The sequence below is a fragment of the Bubalus kerabau genome, chromosome 8 (genome assembly GCF_029407905.1).
Source record: "Bubalus kerabau isolate K-KA32 ecotype Philippines breed swamp buffalo chromosome 8, PCC_UOA_SB_1v2, whole genome shotgun sequence".
NCBI lineage: Eukaryota > Metazoa > Chordata > Mammalia > Artiodactyla > Bovidae > Bubalus > Bubalus kerabau.
The window spans coordinates 35,227,462-35,254,439 of NC_073631.1; the positions used below are offsets into that span (position 1 = coordinate 35,227,462).

Below are 26,978 nucleotides of genomic sequence, written 5' to 3' on the forward strand. Positions count from 1 at the left end.
ATTGCTATGCCCTCCTCCAGGTGATCTTCCCCGACCCGGGAATCTAACCCACATCTGTTACGTGTCCTGCACTGGCAGGTGAGTTCTTCACCACTAGTGGCACCTGGGAAGCCCCAGATTCCACATACATGTGTTAATATATGATACTTGTTTTCCTCTTTCTGGCTTACTTCACTGTGTGTTACAGACTCTAGGTCCATCTACATCTCTGGAAATGACCCAGTACAAATAATCCAAATTTCGTTCCTTTTTATGGCTGAGTAGTATTCCATTGTGGCCTTCCCTGGCGGCTCAGCAATAAAGAATCTGCCTGCCAGTGCAGGAGACATTGGTTTGATCTCTGGGTTGGGAAGATCTCCTGGAGAAGGAAATGGCAACCCACTCCAGTATTCTTGCCTGGATATCCCATAGACAGAGGAGCCTGGTGGGCAACAGTCCATGGGGTTGCAAAGAATCAGACAGAACTTAGAGACTAAAAACAACAACAGATATTGCATAGTATATGTGTACCACATCTTTATCCATTCATTTTCCAGTAGACACTTACAGTGTTTCCGTGTTTTGACTATTATAAATAGTGCTGCTCTGAACATAGGGGTGCATGTATCTTTTTGAATTATAAAGACCTGTAGTTTTTTTCCCCTCGGCAATGTTTTGTTGTATTGTTTTTTTATTGGAGTATAATTGCTTTGCAATATTGCATTAGCTTCTCCTGTACAACTAAGTGAATCAGCTGTGTGTATACATGTATCTCCTTTCTCTTGGACTTCTCTCCCATCACTGCTCCCATCCCACCCATCTAGGTCGTCACAGAGCACCAAGCTGAGCTCCCTGTGCTCCATAGCAGGTTCCCACTAGGTATCTGTTTTACTGATGATACAGTATATATGCCATCCTAATCTAATTCATCCCACCCTCCCAGTGCCCCTTTGTGTCCGTACGTCTGTTCTGTATGACTTATTCCTGCCCTACAAAAGAGTTCATCTGTACTGTTGTTCTAGCTTCCACATATATATGACATTTATTTTTCTCTTTCCCACTTCACTCTGTATGACAGGCTCCAGAACCATCCATGTGTTTACAAATGGCCCAATATTATTCCTTTTTATGGATGAGTAATAAATATTCCATTGTTTATATGTACCATATCTTCTTTATCCATTTACCTGTTGATGGACATTTAGGTTGCTTCCATGTCCTGGCCATTGTAAATAGTGCTATAATGAACCCTGGGGTACCTGTGTCTTTTTCCATTGTGATTTGCCCAGTAATGGGATTATTGGGTCATATGATAGTTTTATTTTTGGTTTTTTAAGATGCTTCCATACTGTTCTTCATAGTGGCTGTATCAATTTACCTTCCCACCAACAATACAAGAGGGTTCCCATTTCTCCACACTCCCCAGCATTTATTGTCTGTAGGGGTTTTTTTGATGATGGCCATTCTGACTGGTGTGAGGTGATACCTCATTGTAGTTTTTTTTTTTTTTTTTTTAACTTTTAATTTTGTACTGGGGTATAGCCAATTAATGGGGCTTACCGGGTGGCACGATTGTAAAGAATATGCCTGCTAAGGCAGGAGACTCAGGAGACGTGAGTTGATGCCCACATTTGGAAGATCACATGGAGTGGGAAATGACAACCCGCTCCAGTATTCTTGCCTAGAAAATTCAGTGCACAGAAGGAGTCTGGCGGGCTACAGTCCATGGGGTTGCAAAGAGTTGGACATGACTGAGCAACTGATTAACAATTAACACACACAGCCCATTAACAATGTTGTGATAGTTTCAGGTAAACAGCAAAGGGGCTTAGCCATAAAGATACATATATCCATTATCTCCCAGCCCTGCTCCCGTCCAGGCTGCCACATAACACTGGGCAGAGTTCATGTGTTATACAGTAGTTGCTCGTCAGTTACCTGTTTTAAATACAGCAGTGTGTATGTATCCATCCCAAACTCCCCAACTGTCCCTTGTGCACATCCTTCCCCTCCTGGTAACCGTTAAGTTCTATCTCTAAATCTGTGAATCTTCTTCTGTTTTGTAAGTTCATTTCTATCTATATCATTTCTTTTTAGATTCCACATATAAGGGATGTCATACTATGTTTCTGCTTCTCTGTGTGACTTAATTACTTCACTCTGTGTGTCAGTCTCTAGGTCCCTCTATATTGCTGCAAATGACATTATTTTGTTCTTTTTAATGGCTGAGTAGTTAAGCTATTTCAAATCCTAAAAGATGATGCTGGGAAAGTGCTGCACTCAATATGCCAGCAAATTTGGAAGACTCAGCAGTGGCCACAGGACTGGAAAAGATTGGTTTTCATTCCAGTCCCTAAGAAAGGCAATGCTAAAGAATGGTCAAACTACCACACAATTGCACTCATCTCACACGCTAGTAAAGTAATGCTCAAAATTTTCCAAGCTAGGCTTCAACAGTACGTGAACCGTGAACTTCCACATGTTCAAGCTGGTTTTAGAAAAGGCTGAGATCAAATTGCCAATATTCGCTGGATCATTGAAAAAGCAAGAGAGTTCCAGAAAAACATCTATTTCTGCTTTATTGGCTATGCCAAAGCCTTTGACTGTGTGGATCACAATAAACTGTGGAAAATTCTTCAAGAGATGGGAATACCAGGCCACCTGACCTGCCTCTTGAGAAATCTGTATGCAGGTCAGGAAGCAACAGTTAGAACTGGACATGGAACAACAGACTGGTTCCAAATAGGAAAAGGAGTGCGTCAAGGCTGTATATTTTTACCCTGCTTATTTAATTTATATGCAGAGTACATCATGAGAAATGCTGGGCTGGAAGAAGCATAAGCTGGAATCAACATTGCCAGGAGAATATCAATAACCTCATATATGCAGATGACACCACCCTTATGGCAGAAAGTGAAGAGGAACTCAAAAGCCTCTTGATGAAAGTGAAAGAGGAGAGTGAAAAAGTTGGCTTAAAGCTCAACATTCAGAAAACTAAGATCATGGCATCTGGTGCCGTCATTTCATGGGAAATAGATGGGGAAACAGTGTCAGATTTTATTTTTTTGGGCTCCAAAATCACTGCAGATGGTGATTGCAGCCATGAAATTAAAAGATGCTTACTCCTTGGAAGGAAAGTTATGACCAACCTAGATAGCATATTGAAAAGCAGAGACATTACTTTGTCAACAAAGGTCCGTCTAGTCAAGGCTATGGTTTTTCCAGTGGTCATGTATGGATGCGAGAGTTGGACCATGAAGAAAGCTGAGCGCCGAAGAATTGATGCTTTTGCAGTGTGGTGTTGGAGAAGACCCTTGAGAGTCCCTTGGACTGCAAGGGGATCCAACCATTCCATTTAAAGATCAGTCCTGGGTGTTCTTTGGAAGGACTGATGCTAAAGCTGAAACTCCAATACTTTGGTCACCTCATGCGAAGAGTTGACTCAATCGAAAAGACTCTGATGCTGGGAGGGATTGGGGGCAGGAGGAGAAGGGGACAACAGAGGATGAGATGGCTGGATGGCATCACTGACTCAAGGGATGTGAGTTTGATTTTACTCCAGGAGTTGGTGATGGACAGGGAGGCCTGGCATGCTGCGATTCATGGGGTCACAAAGAGTCGGACACGACTGAGCCACTGAACTGAACTGAATAACGAGTGATGTTGAGTTTCTTTTCATGTGTTTATTAGCTATCTCTATGTCTTTGGAGAAATGTCTATTTAGGTCTTTTTCCCACTTTTTAATTGGGTTATTTGTTTTTCTGGTATTGAGCTGCTTGTATATTTTGGAAATTGTCAGTTTCATTTGCTATTGTTTTGTCCCATTCTGAGGGCTGTCTTTTCACCTTGCTTATAGTTTCCTTTGTTGTGTCAAAGCTTTTAAGTTTAATTAGGTCCCATTTGTTTATTTTTGTTTTTATTTCCATTATTCTGGAAGATGGATCCAAAAAGATGTTGCTGCTGTTTATGTCATGGTGTTCTGCTTATGTTTTCCTCTAGGAGTTTAATAGTGTGCAGTCTCACATTTAGGTCTTTAATCCACTTTGAGCTTATTTTTGTGTATGGTGTCAAAGAATGATCTAATTCCATTTTTTAACATGTAGCTGTCTAGTTTTCCCAGCACCGTTTGTTGAAGAGACTGTCTTTGCAGCATTGTGTAGTCTTGTCTCCTTTGTCATAAATTAATTGACCATAGGTGCATGGGTTTATTTCTAGGTTTTCTATCCTATTCCATTGATCTCTGTTTCTATTTTTGTGCCAGTACTGTGCTGTTTTCATGACTGTAGCTTTGTAGTATAGTCTGAAGTTAATTTCTCAAGATTGCTTTGGCTTTTCAGGGACTTTTGTGTTTCCATACAAATTTTGAGATTTTTTTTTTGTTCTAGTTCTGTGAAAAATGCTATTGGTTGGTAATTTGATACGGATTGTATTGAATCTTTAGATTGCTCTGGGTAATAGAGTCATTTTGACAATACTGATTCTTCCTATCTGTGAACATTGCATATCTTTCCATCTGTTTGTGAATTTTTTGATCAGCTTCTTAGAGTTTTTGGAATACAGGTCTTTTGTCTCCTTAGGTAGGTTTATTCCTCGGTTTTTTTTTTTTTTTTTTTGATGCACTGATGAATGGAATTGTTTTTTGGCTTTCTCTTTCTGATCTTCTGTGGTTGGTGTATAGAAATGCAACAGATTTCTGTGTGTTAATTTTGTAATCTGCAGTTTTGCCTAATCCATTGATGAGGGCTGCCGTCTATGGGGTTGCACAGAGTCAGACATGACTGAAGTGACTTAGCAGCAGCAGCAGTAGTTTTCTGGTAGCAGTTTTACTGTCCTTTATGTATAATATCATGTCACCTGCAAACAGTGACAGTTTAACTTCTTTTCCTTCTCTGATTGCTGAAGGTAGGACTTCCAAAACTATGTTGAAATAAAGTGGCAAGAGTAGACCTCCTATTCTTGTTCCTATTTTAGAGGAAATGCTTATAGCATTTCACCATTGAGAATGATATTAGCTGTAGGTTTGTCATATACTGCCTTTGTTATGTTGAGGTATGCCCACATTCTGGAGAGTTTTTTTTTTTATCATAAATAGTTGCCGAATTTTGTCAAAAGCTTTTCTGCATCTATTAAGATGATCATACGGTTTTTATTCTTCAGTTTGTTGATGTGGTGTATCACACTGATTGATTTGTGGATATTGAAAAATCTTTGTATCCCTGGGATGAACCCCACTCGATCATGGTATATGATCTTTTTAGTATGTTGTAGGATAAGGATCACTAGTATTTTGTTGAGGGTTTTTGCATCTATGTTCATCAGTGATATTGGCATGCCATCTGTTCTGGACTTTTATTTGTTGAATGATTTTTAATTACAGCTTTAACTTCATTACTTATGGATTGATCTGTTTATATTTTCTATTTCTTCCAGGTTCAGCCTTGGAAAATAGTACTTTACTAAAAATTTGTACATTTATTTCAGGTTGTCCATTTTATTGGCATATAGTTGCTTATAGTAGTCCCTTATGTATTTCATGGCATGAGTTGTAATTTCTGCTTTTTCATTTCTGAGTTTATTGATTTGAATCCTATCCTTTTTTTTCTTGATGACCTTGGCTAAATGTTTATCAACTTTATCTTCCCAAAGAACCAACTTTTAGTTTTATTGATCTTTATTTCTATTTCATTTATTTCTGCTTTGGTCTTTATGACCTATTCCTTCTGCTGACTTTAGGGGTTTTTCCTATCTTTGTCTAGTTGCTTTAGTGTAAGGTTGAAAGTGAAAGTGTTAGTCGCTCAGTGGTGTCTGACTCTTTGCGACTGCATGGACTGTAGCCTGCCAGGCTTCTCTGTCTGTGGAATTCTGGCAAGAACACTGGAGTGGGTTGCCATTCCCTTCACTAGGGAATCTTCCAACCCAGGAATCGAACCCAGATCTCCTACATTGTAGGCATATTCTTTGCCAACTGGGCCACCAGGGAAGCACCCAATTGTTTGTTGGAGGTTTTTCTTGTTTCTTGAGATGAGATTGAGTTGCTATAAATTTCCCTTAGGACTGCTTTTCCTTTGTTCGGTAGATTTTAAGTTGTGTTTTTCATTGTCATTTGTTTCTATGTTCTTTTGATTTCCTCTTTGATATTTCTTTTAGTGATCTCTTGGTTATTTAGTAGTGTAGTTCTTAGCTTCCATGTGTTTGTATTTTTTTTTTTTTTAATTGCGGTTTATTTTTCTTACTGATTTCTAATCTCAGCATTGTGGTTAAAAGAGATGCTTGATATGATTTCAGTTTTCTTAAATTTACCAAGACTTGATTTGTAGATGAAGATGTGATCGCTCCTGGAGAGTGTTCTGTATGCACTTGAGAAGAAAGTGTGTTTTGCCACTTTTGGGTAGAATGTCCTGTAAATGTCAGTTAAGTCCAACTGGTTTGTTGTGCCATTTAAAGCTTGTGTTTCCTTATTTATTTTCTGACTGCATGGTTTGTCCATTGGTGTAAGTGGCGTGTTAAAATTCCCCACTATTGTGTTGCTGTATTTCCCCTTCTATGACTATTAGTATTTGCCTTATGTATTGAGGTGCTCCTATGCTGGGTGCATGTATATTTATAATTGATATATCATCTTGTATTGATTCCTTGATCATTATGTAGTGACTCTCCTTGTCTCTTGAAATAGCCTTTATTTTAAGGTCTAGTTATCTGATATGAGTATTGCCACTCCAGCTTTCAATTTCCATTTGCATGGAATATTTTTTTGTCTTCTCATTTTTAGTTTATATGTGTTCCAAGATCTAAAGTGGGTCTCTTATAGACAGGATATATATATAGGTTTTGTTTTTATATCTCTTCAGCCACTCTGTGTCTTTTGGTTGGAGCAGTCATTGTATTTACATTCAAGGTATTTAGCAATGTGTATGTTCCTATTACCATTTTCTTAATTGTTTTGGCTTTGTTTTTGTGGTTATTTTTCTTCTTCCTAGAGAAGTTTTCTTCTTCTTAGAGAAGGTCCTTTAGCATTTGTTATTAAACTGGTTTGGCATTGCTGAATTCTGTTCAGTTTCGCTTGACTGTAAAGGTTTTGATTTCTCTATTAAATAGGAATGAAACCCTTGCTGGATAGAGTAATCTTGGTTGTAGGCTTTCCTCTTTCATCACTTTTAATATATTCCACCACTGCCTTCTGGCCTGCAAGTTTCTGTTGAAGAATCAGTTGATAACCTTATGGGGATTCCCTTGTGTGCTATTTGTTGCTTTTCCCTTGCTGCTTTTAATATTTTTTTCTTTGAATTTAATTTTTGTTAGTTTGATTAATATGTATCTCAGCATGTTTCTCCTTGGGTTTAACCCTGTATGAGACTCTGTGCTTCCTGGACTTAGTTGACTATTTCCTTTCCTGTGTTAGGGAAGTTTTTGACTATAGTCTCTTCAAATATTTTCTGACTCTTTATCTTTCTCTTCTTCTGGGATCCCTGTAATTTGAATGTTGGTGCATTTAATGTTGTCCCAGAGGTCTCTGAGACTCCCCTCATTTCTTTTCATTTTTTTCCTTTATTCTGCTCTTCAACAATTATTTCCACCATTCAGTCTTCCAACTCACTTATTCATTTTCTCTGCTTCAGTTGTCCTTCAGTTATTAATTCCTTGTAGTGTATTTTTTCTTTCAGTTGTTGTGTTGTTCACCACTGTTTGTCCTTTAGTTCTTCTAGGTCTTTGGTAAACATTTCTTCTGTTTTCTTGATCTGTGCCTCCCTTCTGCTTTTGAGGTTTAGGGTTGTCTTTATTATCAATATTGGGTAGATAGTCTATTTCCTCGTCATTTATTTGATCTTGTAAGTGTTTACCTTGCTTCTTCATCTGTCCCATCTGTCCCATATTGTTTTGTCATCTCATTTTTTTTGGATGGATGGGGCTTTGTTTTTTCCTTGCTGGTTGTTTGCTGCAGTGTCCAGCACTGGAGTTTGCATGCAGTTGGATGGAGCTGAGTCTTGGTGCCGAGATGAGGACCTGTGGGATAGCTCACACCAGTTAACATTCCCTGGGATTCTAGATTCTCTGTTGGTCTAGTGGTTTGGACTTGGTGCTCCCACCATGGGAGCTCAGGCCCAAACCCTGGCCAGGAATGGAGACCCCTGTATGCCATGCAGGGGGGTAGGGTGGGTAGGCAACAAAGAAAAAGGAGCAAAACAGTAAGAAAGAATAAAAAATTTTAAAAAAGTAGATATTTTAGAAGAAATGAAAATGAGATGACAACAACAAAGTAAAACAAAACTACAACAGCAGAAAAAGCCAGAGAAGGCCCTAGGGGAGGAAGGCGCTTAGGCTGAAGAGGCCAGCAGCTAGAAAAGGCCCTTGGCGGGGGTGGGGGCTAGGCTCAGGACCCTCTAGGCTGGAGGAGACCCCAGAAGGTGGAGGTTCAGGCCCGAGACCCCGGCAGGCTTGCCAGTGGTTGAGTAGGTGGGTGAGATGCTGGGTACATTCCCCTCTGATCCACTGTCTCCCAAAATCCCTTCCCATCCCTGCTAATCCTCGCTCTGTGGGTGGGCCCCTCTGAGAGTGGTGACCCCTCTCATCCTCCTGCTGCCCCTCAGGGTTTCTGCTCCCATCCCGTCTCTACATTTCTTTTCCCCCCTTTCCCCCCATCATCCTACCCGGTCGCCTGGGAATTCCTCCCATCCCTTAGGTGTCCAAGGCCTTTCAGCAGCCCTGGTAGGTGCCCGGGGTGTGAGAAGATGTGAATTCAGCATCCTCCTGCTCTGTCATCTGGACTCCACCCATAAAGACCTTTTAGTTGGTGAAATTTTATGTTTTTTAAACAGATGTCTTGAAAATATTTTGTGAAACTTATCCCCAGAGTACATGAAATTCTTCCATGCTCCTGTACATGCTGTTTATTTTAAATTTTATTTTCTATGTATTACAGGTATATAGAAATGATTTTCAACAATTTAAAAATAATATTTATTTGGCTGTGCTGGGTCTTTGTGGCTGCACAGGCTTTTCTCTAGTTGCAATGAGCAGGGGCTGCTCTCTAGTTGTGGGGTACATGAGCCTCTCACTGTGGTGGCTTCTCTTGTTGTGCGGCACAAGCTCTGGAGTGTTAAGGCTCCAGTACTTGTGGCAGGTGACCTCAGTAGATGCAGCTCCTGGGCTCTGGAGCACAGGCTCGGTAGTTGTGGCGCACAGGCTTGCCTTGCAGCATGTGGGATCTTCCTGGGCCAGGGATTGAACCTGTCTCTCCTGCTTTAGCAGGCAGATTCTCTACCACTGAGCCACCAGAGAAGCCTAGCATATTGATTTTTATAGCTAGCAACATTGCTAACTTATTAATAATTCTATGATGAGTTTAAGTTTTCTGTGTTCACAATTATGTCATCTGGAAATACTGGTTTTTTTTTCCTTTATAAACTTTATATGTACTTTTTGCTTATCTAGATGGCTAGGAACTTTAATAAAACATTAAGTAGGGGTAGTGATAATGTATGTTCTTATCATGTGCTTGATATCAAAAGGAAACTTTCAATACTTCATTATTAAGTGTAAGAATGCTTTTTAATTTTTACTTTGATACATGAGATGTTTAGATGGGTGTTATTCAGCTTCCCGTTATTTAGGGACTTCCAGATACCTTTCTGTTATTCTTTTCTAGTTTGTCAGAGAACATATTTTATATTATTTAAATCCTGTTAAATTCATTGAGACCTGTCTCATGACTAGAATGAGGCTTATTGTGGTAAATTGTTTGGTAAATTGTGTGTCTGTTTTTCCCAGTAGCAAAAGAGTAGTTTAATACTTGCAGACGATCTAAAGGATGAATGTTAGATAGCCTGTTTAAAATTCCTCATGGAAGTAGCCACTACCAGATGGAGTATTTATGCATTTAAAATTTATAGTGATTTGTAGAATTGAATACTTGTGGCTATGAGAAACCCATGCATGTAGTGAAGAGTATTGTGTCTCTTATGTTACAAGTAGTGACTCAAGTGGCCCCAAATTATAAAACTCAATAACGATTTCTCTTCTTCTTTGGCTTGTGTGTGTTGGTCGTTCAGTTGTGTTCGACTGTTTGCAACCCCATGGACTGTAGCCCTCCAGCCTCCTCCGTCCATGGAATTCTCCAGGCAAGAATATTGGAGTGGGTAGCCATTCCCTTCTCCTGGGGATCTTCCCAACCCAGGGATCAAACCTGGGTCTCCTGCATTGCAGGCAGATTTTTTATTGTCTGAGCCATCAGGGAAGACTTTCTTTGGCTTAGTATATGTTATTACTTTTTTGTGATTAGGTTGGTGATTGTTTATGTACAAAGTATTGAAAGCCTTTTCATCACCAAAAAAATACATGAAATTTTCCAACTATTCAACAAATAATAAAATTATGCATATTTTGAAAAGATGGACAACATCATTATTCCTTGGGAAAATGCAAAGTACTACTACATCAGGATATCACTACTCAGCTATTCAAATGATTACAGTTTTTAAAAATAACTGTACCAAGTGTTTTAAGGATATGGAGCAACCAGAACTTACATGTTGGTGGGAATATAAAATGATAAAACTGCTTTGGAAAATATGTTTGTCATTTCTTAAGAATTTAAGCATACATTTGCCATTTGATTTAGCCATTTTATTTCTGTTTACTTAAGATTTATATGTGAATAATTCATAGCCCCTTTATTTGTACTAGTCCCCAACTTGAAGCCAACCTAAATTTCTATCAGCCAGGGAATGAATAAAGAAATTGTAGTATATTTATACAGTGGGATATTACTTAGTAATAGGAAGTAAGTATCAATACATACATGAGTGTCAGAACACTTATGGTAAATGAAAGATGCCAAAAGAAAATTAATACATACTGTGTGATTCCATTCGTGTGGAATTTTCAGAAATTCTAACTAAACTGTAGTGACAGCAGGTCACAGCTGCATCCGTGCAGGGATGGGAGCTGGGAAGTAGCACCGGCAAAGGAGCAGAAGGACACGAATGGGCCCGCCACTTATGTTCATTTTGTTGATGAGTGATAGTTTCACAGGTGGTCAAAACTCATGTTGTAAGCTTTACTTATATGCAGTTCATTGTGTGTCAATTAATCCTTAGTAAAATTGTGAAGAGAGAAGATAAGATGTGATATAGGTAAATAGAATGTTTCTAAGCCAGGAGAAGCGATTCTGCCATTTGTGACATCATTGATGGACCTTGACATTATGCCAAGTGAAATAAGCCAGAAAGAGAAACCCAAATACTGCATAGTACCTCTTGTATGTGGACTCTTAAAAAAATCAGAAACAGAGTAGAAAAGTGGTTGTCAGGGGCTGGAGTATGGAGGAAATAGGGAGAGGTTAGTAAATGGTGAAAATTTCCAGCTATAAGACAAATACAGTTTGAAGATCTCATGTAAAATATGGTGACTATAATTGATAATACTGTGTTGTATAACTGACATGTGCTAAGAAAGTAGAAGTTAAATGTTTTCAGTAAAAGACGTATCGCTAAATATGTGAGGTGATGGATGTGCTGATTGATTAGATAGAAGGTACTTTTCACAGCATATACATATATCAAGTCACTATAATAATCTTAGAAATTTTATATCAGTTTTACATTAGTAAAATGAATAGAAAAAAGAATGAAAGGAAAAGGAAGTCTTTATAGCAAATTAAAGGATTGGAAAGAAAATTCCTTAATGTGATGAAGAATGTCTGTTTAAAAATAAATGGATAAAAAGTCTGGGGCAAACATCATTCTCATGGGTAACCTTAGAAGAATTCTTTTAAAATTCAGAAAGGGAACAAATATGCTCATTTTCTCTATTTATCTAATACTGTATTAGACATCTTAGCTATGCAAAAAGGAAATTAAGATGGTAGCATGATGATTAGGAATGATGGAAATCAGTCATTGTTTGTAGACAAATATGCACTTTGATGGACTTCCCACATGGCACAGTGGTAAAGAACCTGCCTGCTGATGCAAGAGATGCAGTTTCACCCCTTGGGGTTGGGAAGATTGCCTGGAGGAGGAAATGGCAACCCACTCCAGTATTCTTGCCCAACAGAAGAACCGGTGTATAGTCTATGGAGTTGCAAAGAGTCAGACATGACTGAGCCACTGAACACAGCATAGCATACACATTTACATAAAAAACTCAGGAGAGTCTATAAGTCAACAGTTAAAAATAATAGAGGATTTTTTTTTTTTTTTTAGCAAGATTGGCTGGATACATGCTTAATAGATAAAAAAAATCAGTTGCATGTTCTAACTGCACAGAGCAAGTGAAAGTCGCTCAGTCATGTCCCACTCTTTACGACCCCATGGACTACAGTCCATGGAATTCTCCAGGCCAGAATACTGGAGTGGGTAGACTTTCCCTTCTCTAGGGGGTCTTCGCAACCCAGGGATCGAACCCAGGTCTCCTGCATTGCAGGTGGGTTCTTTACCAGCTGAGCCACAGGGAAGCCCAAGAATACTGGAGTAGGTAGCCTATCCCTTCTCCAGCGGATCTTCCCAACCCAGGAATCGAACTGGGGTCTCCTGCATTGAAGGTGGGTTCTTAACCAACTGAGCTATCCGGGAAGCCCAACTGCACAGAGAACATGTGATTAAAAGGAAGACACTGTTTTATGTTAGTAGTAGAGATTATCAGGTACCTAGAACTAGATCTGCCACAAATATGCAATATCTCTATAGGACAAATTTTAAAACTTCTCAGAACAACATTAAGATCAGACTAAATGAAAGAAAGGTCTGTCTAGTCAAAGCTGTGATTTTTCCCGTAGTTGTGTATGGATATGAGAGTTGGACTATGAAGAAAGCTGAGTGCCGAAAAACATGCTTTTGATATGTGGTGTTGGAGAAAACTCTTGAGAGTCCCTTGAACTGCAAGGAGATCAAACCAGTTAATCCTGAAGGAAATCAGTCCTGAATATTCATTGGAAGGACTGATGCTGAGGTGAAGCTCCAATACTTTGGCCACCTGATGGGAAGAACTGACTCATTGGAAAAGACCATGATGCTGGGAAAGATTGAAGGTGGGAAGAGAAGGGGACGACAGAGGATGAGATGGTTGGATGGCATCAGTCTCGATGAACATGAGTTTGAATAAGCTCTGGGAGTTGGTGATGGACAGGGAAGCCTGGCGTGCTGCAGTCCATGGGGTCACAAAGAGTCGGACACGACTGAGCGACTGAACTGAACTGAAATGAAAGAATAGACTGTATTCACAGTTAAAATCCTCACTAGTTTTATCTGTAGATTCACTTCGAGTCAAAATCCCAAAGAGGTTTTTCAAGGAACGTGGTAAGATGGTTTTTAAACTTCTCTGAAGGGACCATAGGGCCAAGAGTAACCATGACACTTGTGAAGAAGAGGAACAGGAAGGGTAGACTTACCCTACCAAACATCAGGACTTGTTAGGACATAATAATAATACAGTGTGCTACAGTTTAAGGATGGATAAGTTGGCAAATAGAATAGAGAGACCAGAAGCAATTCCATACTGAAATGAAACTTAATTTTGACCAAGTAGTATGTCAGTCATATGTCAGTTTAAAGGAGAAAGGAGGGATTTAATATTTTTTTAATATATAAATTTTTTGACATGGACCATTTTTAAAGTCTTTTTGGAGTCTGTTACAATATTGCTTTTATCTTTCCGTGTTTTGGCCCTGAGGCCTAGGGGATCCTTGCTTCCTGACCAGGGATTGAACCTGTACCCCCTGCATTGGAAGACAAAGTCTTAACCACTGGACCACCAGGGAAGTCCCAGAGGGATTTAATATTTGGAGCTGGGTAAAGTGGTTATCTGTTTTAACAATGAAAAAGGTGAAATTGGATCACTGCTTCACATGCTATTAAAATACTTCTGCATGGATTGAAGGTGAAAGTTTAGTCACTCAGTCATGGATTAAGGACTTAAAATTTGGTGATAGCAAAAGTTTAAAACTTTTAGGGAGAAATATAGATGAATATGCTTTGGACATTTGAGTAGGGAAAGATTGTTTAAAGAAAGCACAAAAATGTGTTATCTATAAAGGAAAAGATCAATAAATTTGGCTGCATTAAGAACTTTGACCTTTTTCTTATACCATATGCAAAATCAACTCAGAATGGATTAACATTTAAGTGTGAGGCCCCAAATATAAAAACTCCTAGAAGAAAACAGGATAGCAGCTTCATAGCATTTATCTTGGCAGTGAATTCTTGGATGTGACCCGAGAAACAACAATAAAAATGAAAGTATATTAAACTGAAAAGTTTCTATACACCAAAGGCAGTAAACTGTAGTAAAAGGACAGTCTAGAATGGGAGAAAACTATTTACAAACAATATATCTATTAAGGGTCTAGTATCCAAAATATTTATGAAGCACCTACAGTTTAAAAAATAATTTGGTTTAAAAATGGATAGAAGACCTTAATAGACATTTTTCAAAGATGAGGTACAAATGACCAACAGTATGTGAAAAGACACTGAGCGTGACTAATCATCAAGCAGATGAAATCAAAATCCCAAGGTTGTCACTTGATATTTCTTGTTCAGTTGCTCAGTCATGTCCAACTTTGCAAGCCCATGGACTGCAGCATGTCAGGCTTCCCTGTCCTTCACTATCTCCAGGAGTTTACTTAAACTCATGTCCACCGGGTCCATCCACTGAGTCAGTCCATCGTCCGTTCAACTATCTCATCCTCTGTCTCCCTCTTCTCCTACCCTCAGTCTTTCCCAGCATCAGGGTCTTTTCCAATGAGTCGGCTCTTTGCATCAGATGGCCAAAGTATTGGAGCTTCAGCATCATTCCTTCCAGTGAATATTCAGGGTTGATTTCCTTTAGGATTGACTGGTTTGACCTTGCTGTTCAAGGGACTCTCAAGAGTCTTCTCCAGCGCCACAGTTCAAAAGCATCAGTTCTTCAATGCTCTGCCTTCTTTATGGTCCAGTTTTCACAACCATATGTGACTATTGGAAAGACCATAGCTTTGACTACACGGACCTTTGTCTGCAAAGTGATGTCTTTGCTTTTTAACACAGGTTTGTTATAGTTATTCTGCCAAGAAGCAGTTGTCTTCTAATTTCACAGCTGCAGTCACCATCTACAGTGATTTTAGAGCCCAAGAAGAAGAAATCTGTCACTGCTTCCACCTTTTCCCCTTCTATTTACCATGAAGTGATTGAACCAGATGCCATGATCTTAGTTGTTTTTTTTTCAATATTTAGTTGTAAGCTGGCTTTTTCACTCTCCCCTTTCATCATCATGAAGAGGTTCTTAAGTTCTTCTTTGCCTAGAGTGGTATCATCCGCATATCTGAGGTTGTTGATATTTCTCCTGGTAATCTTGATTCCAGCTTGTAACTCACCCAGCCTGGCATTTCTCATGATGTGCTCTGCGTATAAGTTAAATAAACAGGATGACAGTAAACAACAGCCTTGTTGTACTCCTTTCTCAATCCTGAACCAGTCAGTTGTTCCATACAGAGTTCTAACTGTTGCATCTTGACCCACATGCAGGTTTCTCAGGAGACAGATAAGATGGTCTTGTATTCCCATCTCTTTAAGAGCTTTCCACAGTTTGTTATGATCCACCCAGTCAAAGACTTTAGCATAGTCAATGAAACAGAGGTAGATGTTTTCCTGGAATTCCCTTGCTTTCTCTATGATCCAGACAATGTTGGCAATTTGGTCTCTGGTTCCTCTACCTTTTTTAAATCCAGCTTGTATGCCTGGAAGTTTTCAGTTCACGTGATGCTAGTCTAGCTTTGAGGATTTTGAGCATAACCTTAATAGCATGGGAGATGAGTGTCCAGTGGTTTGACCATTCTTTAGTACTACCCTTCTTGGGAATTGGGATGAGGATCAACCTTTTCCAGTCCTATGGCCACTGCTGTGTTTTCCAAATTTGCTGACATATTGAGTGCAGCACTTTGATAGCATCATCTTTTAGGATTTTAAATAGCTTTGCTGGAATCCATCACCTCCACTAGCCTTATCGATAGCATTACTTCCTGAGGTCCACTTGACTTCACACTCTACGATGTCTGGCTCTGGGTGAGTGATCACACCATTGTGGTTATCCGGGTCATTGAGACCGTTTTTGTACAGTTCTTCTGTACATCTTTTCTTGATCTCTTCTGCTGCTGTTAGGTCTTTACCATTTCTGTCTTTTATTGTGCCCATCTTTGGATGAAATGTTCCTTTATATTTCTGATTATCTCGAAGAGATCTCTGGTCTTTCCCTTTTTGTTGTTTTCCTCTATTTCTTTGCATTATTTGTTGAAGAAGAGGAAATTTGACAAATAGAACTATAGATAGAAGTCCATAATATTGTACAGTAGGCAGCAAACAGAATCATTCCAAAAGACCTCTTATGTACGCACAATAACATTATCTCACCAAACAAAATCAAGAATACTTTAAAAATATCTGATATCCAACCCATATTCAGATTTCTTTAGTTACTTTCAAACTGGCTTTTTAAAGTTCTCTTCTTTAAACCAGGATGCATTTGAGTGGATTCCTTTATTCTAGAACAGTGCACCTCCCTGCCACCTTTTTCCCACCGTACTTTCACTTGAAGAAGCTAAGACCTTAGTCCTGTGGACCAGAGGGTTACCTTCTGTATTGTGGCAACCTTTGCCATGTTACCTTAGTCTGAATTTCCTCCAAGGGTCACAAAATCTGGTTGTTTAACTTCTGTTGATACTAAGATGGGTCAGTATGTTCAGGTTTAGAATTGTCTGTTTTTAAAGTAGAGTATATTTGCTGGGATAATATGAAGATTTTTGTGTGATAATACTTTCATAACTCTAAGATAATATTTCTGGACTGCTCTTCATATTCTGCAAAGTACTTAATAAAATATTTCATAAATAATAGTTAATAAATATTAGTTGATTTATGTTTTAAAGTTTTTTTATATACTCCTTTCCTTTAGGTTTGCTATCAGTTTCCTGAGTGAAAAGACAGTTTCTTTCTTTTTTCACTACAGATTTTCAGATACTGATGTTACAAACAATAAAATATTGGAACATAGAATTGAGGAAAAGACTTAAATCAGGTAGGTAAATAATAAAAGCCTAAAGAAACAATAGAAGCATTCATTTTTGTAAAGGTTGTAATTGGGATAATTGACAGAATTGGAAAATGAACTTCAGAATACTGTCAGCATTAAGTTTCTAAATTTGGTAATTGTACCTCAATTATATGAAAATATTTTGAGGTGTTTAGGATGAAGGGGGTATGATATGTGCAGTCTACTTTCCAATGGGTCAGAAAAAATAAATGATATGTAGTATGAGAGAGTGTTGGTGACTTTATGGGCTAACAGTAACGTATATTATCATAGAAACATAAATTGGTCCAGTCTTTCTGAAAAGCATTGGTAATTTTTCTCAGGTTTTTAGTTTAGTCCAGCAGTCTTACTTTTTCTCCTATAGTAATTGTAAAGACACTACAATAAGATGTATGTATAAAGATATTTATGTGAGAGTTTATGAAATTAAAGAATTAATAAATTGGCAATAACCTGAATATCTAAGAGGCTGACTAAGTAAATATAATTGAAAACCATGTAAGCATTAAAAATGATAATGTCAATCTGTATTTATTAACACATCTATATTTTTAAGCATCAAAGTTGGCTACTAAAAGCTATGAATGATGTTGATCTATTTTGTCTTTCAAAAAAAGATGCATGTATAGATACTTGAATGTTTGTACATATTCGGTTAGATGTAATCTGCCTCCATATTTGTGTTTTTGTGTACATAGACCTTTGGAAAGATGATATTGTATGTTGCCAGTGGTTATTTTTTTAATAAGAAGTTTATAAGTGATTTTTATACTCTTTTGTATTGAGTTTTTCAGAAAGAGTATATGTTGCTTTTCTCACTATCTTATTTCTAAAATAATGCTTTTTATGAAGGTTATGCTTTTGATTTATTTTGTACTTTTGCAGCGGTGTTTGCAGTGCAATAAAAATAGTGCTATATTTGCTGGTAACTCGACTAGATTCAAGTATTTGAGTGGTTCTTATGAGGCCGAATTCTGATTTCGAGTCTTATTGGTCAGCTGCTTTCATTCTGTTCCATGGCCAGAGTCTGTTTTCTTAATGCTCTATTGATTTGTCTTGCAAATGGGATGCTGCTCACATAGCTTAGCTGAAGTACATTACCACTTTTGGAACATCCGAGAACATGTTCTATTAATGACAATTGTGTAGTGCCTTTGCGTATAGAACTTACGTGTGTACTTCTGCTGGTCAACAACATGTGCTTTGATAGTAATACTGGTTTTAGTTTTTATAGTTTATTTAACGTTTAGCAGTTAGTTTTGCGGGCATCTTCTGTTACACTTTTATTTTACATCTTGCTTTTCTTTAACAGATTTTGCTGCTGTTAGTTAAAGATATGGATCCTGAATCAGAGGGACCAGCGGTTATCACAGTGACACCGCTTCAGCAAATGTTCGCCTCTTGCACTGGAGCTATACTGACATCACTGATGGGTAAAATAATGTTAGGATGTAGATTACGTATCTGAATGAATTACTGATCCCACTTGAGTTTTACCCTGAAATACTGATAATATTATCATTCATGCTTCATCATGATAACAGGAAAGAGGCCTGGACAGAGAATCGAGAGACTAGAATTTTAGTCTTTGCTTTGCTGTCCTCAGGATGAATGTACTTTGGGATTGTCTTTATTCTTTTTGAACTTAATTTTTCCTCTCTAAATTTAGGGGCTCAGATCTGAAGTTCTTTGAGGTCTCTGTCAAAACTTTTATGACGATTATCCTTCTTAAAATAGTAAAAATATGGGGTTAAATATTAGCATAATGAAAAACATAGACGTTGGGTAACTTACAGTAGCAACAAATTCAGATTATCATTTACTTTGCTTTTAGTGAATTGCTTAAATTTCTCTGGACTACATTTCTGTCTTTAAATAAATTTCTTATAGACACAGCCAAATGACATAGTAGGTGACAGTTTAACATTTGAATGAGTTGGCTGGTTCATTTAAGTAAGATAGCAGGTGTTGTTTCTCAGTCGCATCTGACTCTTTGCGATCCCGTGGAATGTAGTCCACTAGGCTTCTCTGTCCATGGAATTCTCCAGGCAGGAATATTGGAGTGGGTTGCCATTTTCTTTTCCATGGGATCTTCCTGAGCCCGGGGTTGAACCCAGGTCTCCTACCTTGCAGGCAGATTCGTTACTGCCTGAGCCACCAGGAAGCCCAAGATGGTTAGAACAAATGTAAACTAATTGTTTTAGCAGTCCATTTTGAAGGAGATCAGCCCTGGGATTTCTTTGGAAGGAATGATGCTAAAGCTGAAACTCCAGTACTTTGGCCACCTCATGCGAAGAGTTGTCTCATTGGAAAAGACTCTGATGCTGGGAGGGAAATGGGGGCAGGAGGAGAAGGGGATGACCGAGGATGAGATGGCTGGATGGCATCACTGACTTGATGGACGTGAGTCTGAGTGAACTCTGGGAGTTGGTGATGGACAGGGAGGCCTGGCGTGCTGCGATTCATGGGGTAGCAAAGAGTCGGACACGACTGAGCGACTGATCTGATCTGATCTGATTTTACTTCAGATCATAATGCCCATTTTCCTTTGCTGCACTGTTCCCATATAGAGTAACACAATATGGTAGCAAGAATGAGTTATGGATAGCTTACTCAAATTTTCGATACCTGTGGTTTTTATTTGATACAGGTGAATTTAACAGAGGGAGATTTTAATATAGGGAGACATATTATTTGATTATTGATTACTTGTAATACATAGTTATCTTCAGATATTTAAGTGGTCTTTTGGAACATTCACTTTTATCTTAGATAACATATTTTCTTTGAAATACCAGTATTTTAGCTTTAATGTTAATGGAATTATAGCCGTAGAAATAGTATAAATGAGAGTTTGCTGCTGCTGCTAAGTCGCTTCAGTCGTGTTCAACTCTGCGATCCCATAGACGGCAGCCCACTAGGCTCCTCCGTCCCTGGGATTCTCCAGGCAAGAACACTGGAGTGGGTTGCCATTTCCTTCTCCAGTGCATGAAAGTGAAAAGTGAAAGTGAAGTCGCTCAGTCGTGTCCGACTCTTAGTGACCCCATGGACTGTAGCCTACCAGGCTTCTCCATCCATGGGATTTTCCAGGGAAGAGTACTGGAGTGGGGTGCCATTGCCTTCTCCAAAATGAGAGTTTAGTACCTGTGAAAGAAGTAACTACATTTTCTCGTTTGTCCTCTTTAAACAAAATTCAAATGCAAAAAATTAGAATGTTAACACTTAAAACCACTTTATGATAAATAGTTTTAACCATTATATAGGTATCATGTGGTGTATTTTCTTTGGACAAACATCTATACAAATTACAGATATCACTTGTTAATTGAAATTTTATGTATCTTTATAGTGACACCCTTTGATGTTGTTAAAATTCGACTCCAAGCCCAAAACAACCCATTCCCCAAAGGTATGTGTTCAGCTTATCCTGAAAATGTTATGTTAGGTTTTTAAATGTCACTGCATTCATTTTTTTAAGAAAATAATATTCTCTTTTTGCCAGTTTTTGAAAACTGATGCCTTTATCCTCATGCGGAAACATTTTCCTCATTTCTTAGTTATACCTGATGAAGTCTAGGCAGAAAACAAGTACAGTTGCCCCTTGAAGAATGAGGAGGTTAAGGTTGCCCACCGTTGGTGTAGCTGAAAATCTGCCTATAATTTACAGTTGGCCCTCAGTGTCCATAATTCCTCTGTTTTTGCAGTTCCTTATCCTTGGATTCAGCCAACTGCAGATCGTGTAACACTGTGGTATTTACTATTGAAAACAATCTGTATAGTAGACCCTCACAGTTCAGACTCATGTTGTTCAAGGGTCAACAGGCTGTGTGTATATGTGCATATATATAACACATATAACACTTTCATGAACCTACTAACAAATGGAGAGGACAATTTTGTATTTCAGTATATACCTCACAAGTAAGAACGGAATTTTACTTATAAGGGACCTTGAATCTAGCTTCCTACTTTAGTCCAAGAGCTGTGCCCATCCTACAGTATTCCTCCAATAGGCATCTAATTGTCGCTTGAATAGTAATAGGAAATTCAGTATTTTATCAAGCAGCTTGGTTAATTGCTGGACATTAGAGCTTATGTGGACTTTGAGAAGAGTAGTTATATGTTTTTATTAGATAGGCAAAATAACAATTCCTTGATCCATATTTTGCGGTTTTTATAAAAATGTCATTTCGAATATGTTTAAATAGCAGAAAACAGCCTGTAAAAAAGCTCATACATAAATGGCACTCTGTTGAATGTGTATCAGGGAGACAGAATGAACAACAGGTATTCAGGTGGATGAAAGAATAGGTGGATTGTAGGAAAGGATGAAAAGCAGAGTAGTTTCCTATATATTAAAGGTAGACCAGTGTATTATGAAACTGATAGAATTATATATGGTCAAATGGAGAAGACAGTTATGGGAGCAAGAATGAATCCAATAATGGGAAGGAATCATTATTAGAAAAAGTTGTAGTCAATTGGGAGGGAGCTGGCCAGTGTCTAGATTAAGAAGTAAAAATACAGAGAAAGGGACAAAGCATAGCTTTATTTGCATGGGTTGAGATTATGAAAAACATTTTTTCATAATCGACTTTTTCAGTTGAGATGTAATTGATACAGAACATAGTGTTAGTTTTAGGAGTACAGTATAATGATTTCATGTATGTGTATATTGAAAAATGATTACCACAATAAGTTTAGCCAGGATCCAGCACCTCATATAGTTAATATAATTTTTCCTTGTAATGAGCTCTTTTAAGATTCAGATATGCATTGTTTCATAATATATTTTGGTCGGAATTTCCCTTACACACCGCAGACTTTTCTTTTGATCAGATAGAGAAGATGCACACCCATACTGTCTTTTCAAAAGAGGTTTTCCTCTTATCTTTCCCTCCTTGCCCTCAGATAACTGAAGAGAATTTTCTTCTGTGTACATTTTTTGACTATGGTCCTGCAAACAGAATCCAGTAATTTATTCAATTGCTTTTCACTACTGTGAGTTTAGAGCCCAGTGCTGCCATTAAACAAATCAGATTGTTTCATCCTAAAAGGTGAAGACAGAATTGTGTCTTGTTCATCCTGCTCCTTGTATTTTTATTTTGATCATCTGTAAAAATAGTACACTTGTGTGAAATAAGTGTTGACCATTGTAATCTTCTTTGTTAGGAAAATGTTTTCTATATAGTAATGGACTTATGGATCATCTGTGTGTCTGTGAAGAGGAAGGCAACAAAGCATGGTATAAGAAGCCAGGACATTTCCAGGGAACATTGGTAAAGAGATTACATTATTTATAATCACAGCATGTTTTTTATTCTTATGTTTATTCTTCTATATGAAAGATTCAACAGTTGCAAGAGAGTAAAGAGTCCATCATGTAGTTAGCACACAGTTAAAAGGTAGACATTGAAGCAGGAAAGGGGAAGGACTTTTTTTACTTTTAATTCTTTGTTAACTTTATGTTCATCTGTTTATGCTTTCTTATATATGGGGAAAAAGGAGTAGGCTTTTAAAATTTTGAAATGCTTGTAGATCATAATTTTAAGAAAAATATTCAGAGACAGACCCTGTGTACCCTCTGCCAGTTTCTCCCTGTTGGTAACATGTAACAGGATGAGTACAATATGACCATCAGGATGTTGACATTGATACAGTGAAGATACAGAACAATTCTACCACCCAGGGATCCTTCCTGTTTCCATTCTGTAGTCACACCCACTTCTTAACTCCTACCAACCACTAGCCTGTTCCCCGTTTACATAATTTTGTCATCTAAAGAATGTTCTATAAATGGAATTGTAACAGGACATTTTGGGATTGGTACTTCTGACTTATTTTAATTGTCTGAAGATTCATTCAAGTTGTTTAATGTATCAATAGTTTGCTCCTTTTTATTACTCACTAGTATTACATGGTATGGATATGCCATAGTTTGTTTCAAGTGGTTTCCAGTTTTTGGCTCTGAATAAAACTGCTAGATATGTTCATTCACAGGTTTTGGTGTCAACATTTAAGAAAAAACTATTCACTGTTTTTCTCTCTGAACACTCAGAATTCTTCTGAACAGATTAGTGGTATTTTCCCCCCTACCAAGCAGTCCTCTAGTTCAGACCGGTAGTGTTCTGCAGTTTAACTCAATTCTGACACCATCTACCTGGAGTTAGTTGTTAGCTCCCATGGGGATGTTCCCATTTCAGACGCCACCCGCAAGGCCAAGTTGTCACCCATGCTTCTGACTGACCGGCTGCAAGTCAAAAGACAGAAGTTCCCACGATCCTTTCCTTGGGTTCAGTAATTTGCTAGAACAGCTTGCAGAACTCAGGAAGGAATTTTACTTAAGAGATTACTAGTTTATCATGAAGGGACACAACTCAGGAACAGCTAGATAGAAGAGGTGCACAGGGCAGGACTTAGGGGAGGCATAGAGCTTCTATGTCCTCTCCAGGCCTGTCATTCTCCCAGCACCTCCCTATGCTCACCAGCCTGGAAGCATCCAGATGCCTTTCTTCAGAGATGTGAATGGAGGCATCACTCGTCATTGTTCAGTCACTCAGTCATGTCTGACTTTGCAACCCCATGTGCTGTAGAACACCAGGCTCCCCCATCCTTCACCATCTCCCTGAGTTTGCTCAAACTCATGCCATCCAACCGTCTGATCCTCTATTGCCACCTTCTCTTGCCCTCAATCTTTTCCAGCATCATGGTCTTTTCCAGTGAGTTGGCTCCTTGCATCAGGTGGCCGAACTATTAGAGCTTCAACATCAGTCCTTTCAATGAATATTGACGTGACTTCCTTTAGGATTGACTGGTTTGATCTCCTTGCTGTCCAAAGGACTCTCAAGAGTCTTCTCCAACACCATAGCTCAAAAGCATCAATTCTTCGGCACTTAGGCTTCTTTATGGTCCAACTCCGACATCTGTAGATGACTATGGAAAAACTGTAGCTTTGACTATATTGACCTTTGTCAGCAAAGTGATGTTTCTGCTTTTTAATACGCTGTCTAGGTTGGTCATAGCTTTTCTTCCAAGGAGCAAGTGTCTTTTAATTTCATGGCTGCAGTCACCATCTGCAGTGATTTTGGAGCCCAAAAAATAAAGTCTGTCACTTTTTCCAATGTTTCCCATCTATTTGCCATGAAGTGATCTTAGTTTTCTGAATGTTGAGTTTTAAGCCAACTTTTCACTCTCCTCTTTCACTTTCATCAAGAGGCTCTTTAGTTCTTTGTTTTCTGCCATAAGGGTGGTGTCATCTATATATCTGAGGTCATTGATTTTTCTCCTGGCAATTTTGATTCCAGCTTGTGCTTCATCCAGGCTGACACTTCTCATGATGTACTCTGCATATAAGTTAAATAAGCAGGGTGAAAATACATAGTGTGGATGTACTTCTTTCCCGATTTGGAACCAGTCTGTTGTTCCATGTCCGGTTCTAACTGTTGCTTCTTGACCTCCAGATTTCTCAGGAAGCAGGTCAGGTGGTCTGGTGTTCCCATCTCTTTAAGAATTTTCCACAGTTTGTTGTGATCCACACAGTCAAAGGCTTTGGCATAGTAATAAAGCAGAAGTAGATGTTTTTTTCAGAAATTCCCTTGCTTTTTCTATGATCCAAAGGATGTTGGCAATTTGATCTCTGCTTCCTCTGCCTTTTTTAATCCAACTTGTACATCTGGAAGTTCTTGGTTCACATACTTTTGAAGCCTAGCTTGAAGAATTTTGAGCATTACCTTGCTAACATTTAAAATGAGCTCAGTTGTGTGGTAGTTGGAACATTCTTTGGCATTGTTCTTTAATGGGATTGGAATGAAAACTGACCTTTTGCAGTCCTATGGCTACTGCTGAGTTTTCTGAATTTGCTGGCATATTGAATGCAGCTCTTGAACAGAATCATCTTTTAGGATTTGAAGTAGGTCAGCTGGAAATCCTTCACCTCCACTAGCTTTGTTTATAGTAATGCCTCCTAAAGCCCACTTGGCTTCACACTCCAGTGTGTCTGGCTCTAGGTGAGTGACCACACCATTGTGGTTATCCAGGTCATTAAGATGTTTTTTGTATAGTTCTTCTGTGTATTCTTGCCACCTCTTCTTCATATCTTCTGCTTCTGTTAAGTTCATACTGTTTTTATACCTTTGTTCTATGTCAATTAGGAAATTATAGGAATTTTGGAGCTGTGTGCCAGGAACCATGGATTAAGACCAAAATGTATATATTTTCTTAATCATAATATCATTGTAAGTTTTCATTTCTCTGGAGTAAATATCCATGAGTTTCTGGGTCATATGGTAGTTGCCTGCTTATGGTTTAAGAAACTGCCAGCCTGTTTAGTAGACTGATAGTATCATTTTACATTCCTGTGGCCGTGTATGACTGTCCTAACTTCTCCACATCCTCACTAGCATTTGGTGGTGTTACTGTTTTCATTTTAGCAGTTCTGATAAGTGTGTAATAATACCTTATTGTGGTTTTAATTTACATTTTCTGTAGTGGCTACTGATGTTGAAAATCTGTTCATATGTTTATTAGCCATCGGTTTATCCTTTTCAGTGAAATGACTCTTCATGTCATTTGCCCAACTTCTAATTGAACTGTTTATATTTTTACTGTTAAGTTTTGAGTACTCCTTGTATTATCTAGATACTAGTCCTTTGTTGAATATGTAGTTACTAAATTACTAAATTTTTTTTCCCACTCTTTACCTTCCCCCTTTATCCTCTTAAGCAAGGTCTTTCATGGAGTAGAAATTTTTAATTTTGATGAAGTCCAATTAGTTTTTACTTTATAGATCATGCTTCTGGTGTCAAATCTAAGAATTCTTTATTTACTCTTAGATCTGAAGATTTTCTCCTATTTTTAAAGTCCTTGATCCATTTTGAGTCATTTTTATATAATATATAGATTTGAGGTTGAAGTTTGTTCTTTTTTGTTTATTTTACCCTATGGTTGTCCACTTGCATTTGTTGAAAAGGTATCGTTCCTCCATTAAGATGCTTTTGCACTTTGTCAGAAATCACTTGGGCATATTGTGTGGATCTATTTCTAGGTTGTTTATCCTGTAACATTTATCTATTACCTATATCAGTACCACACGGTCTTAATTAGTGTAGCTGTAGAGTAAGTCCTGAAATCAGGTAAACTGATTCCTTCTACTTTATTCTTATTTTTCTTTTTAAAGTTGTTTTAGTTATTTCTAAAGTTCCTTTGTCCTTCCATATAAAATGGTTTTGAAATTTAACACTTATTTTTGTGGGTGCTGGGTCTTTGTTGCTGCACGAGGGCTTTCTCTGGCTGCAGCGAGCTTGTACGGGGGCTAGTGTAGTTGTGGTGCTCAGGCTTCTCATTGCCGTGACTTCTCTTGTTGTGGAGCTCTGGTTTACTGCCTGTGCTTTCTTCTGTAAGTTTTTTGGTTTCACGTCTTAGATATAAGCCTTTAATCTATTTTGAATTTATTTTTGTACCTGGTGTGAGAGAGTAGTCCAGTTTGATCCTTCTACGTGTAGCTGTGCAGTTTTCCCAACACTGTTTATTAAAGGGGCAGTCTTTCCCACACTGTGTATTCTTGCCCCTTTTATCATAGATTAATTGCTTATATAATTGTGGGTTCATTGAGCTGTCTATTCTGTTGATCTGTGTCTGTTTCCTGCCAGTACCATATTGTTTTGATTCAGTTACTCAGTTCAGTCTCTCAGTAGTGTCCAACTCTTTGCCACCCCTTTCCCTTGTTGATAGTTGTTAGTGTTTAGAAATGCAGTAGATTTCTGTATATTAATTTAGCATCTTGCAACTTTATTGACCTCATGAGGAGCTCTAGTAGTTTTCTGCTGGCATCTTCAGGATTTATGGCGTTTAATATCATGTCATCTGTAAATGGAGACAATTTTACTTCCTCCTTTCCAGTTTGGAATCCTTGTATTTTTTTCTTCTCTTCTGTGGCTAGGACT

General features: G+C 38.2%; 1 protein-coding gene across 2 annotated transcripts in view; it reads left to right on the forward strand.

Moving 5' to 3' along the window:
* Positions 1-26,978, forward strand: part of SLC25A40 (solute carrier family 25 member 40) — a 75,448-nt gene that overhangs the window by 24,664 nt on the left and 23,806 nt on the right. For both annotated transcript variants that reach the window (XM_055590026.1, XM_055590025.1), the window contains exons 2-5: positions 16,954-17,022; positions 18,350-18,470; positions 20,387-20,446; positions 22,210-22,316. In XM_055590026.1, the coding sequence (XP_055446001.1) occupies positions 18,374-18,470; positions 20,387-20,446; positions 22,210-22,316 (264 nt within the window). In that variant the 5' untranslated portion in view covers positions 16,954-17,022; positions 18,350-18,373. The remainder of the gene's footprint in view (positions 1-16,953; positions 17,023-18,349; positions 18,471-20,386; positions 20,447-22,209; positions 22,317-26,978) is intronic.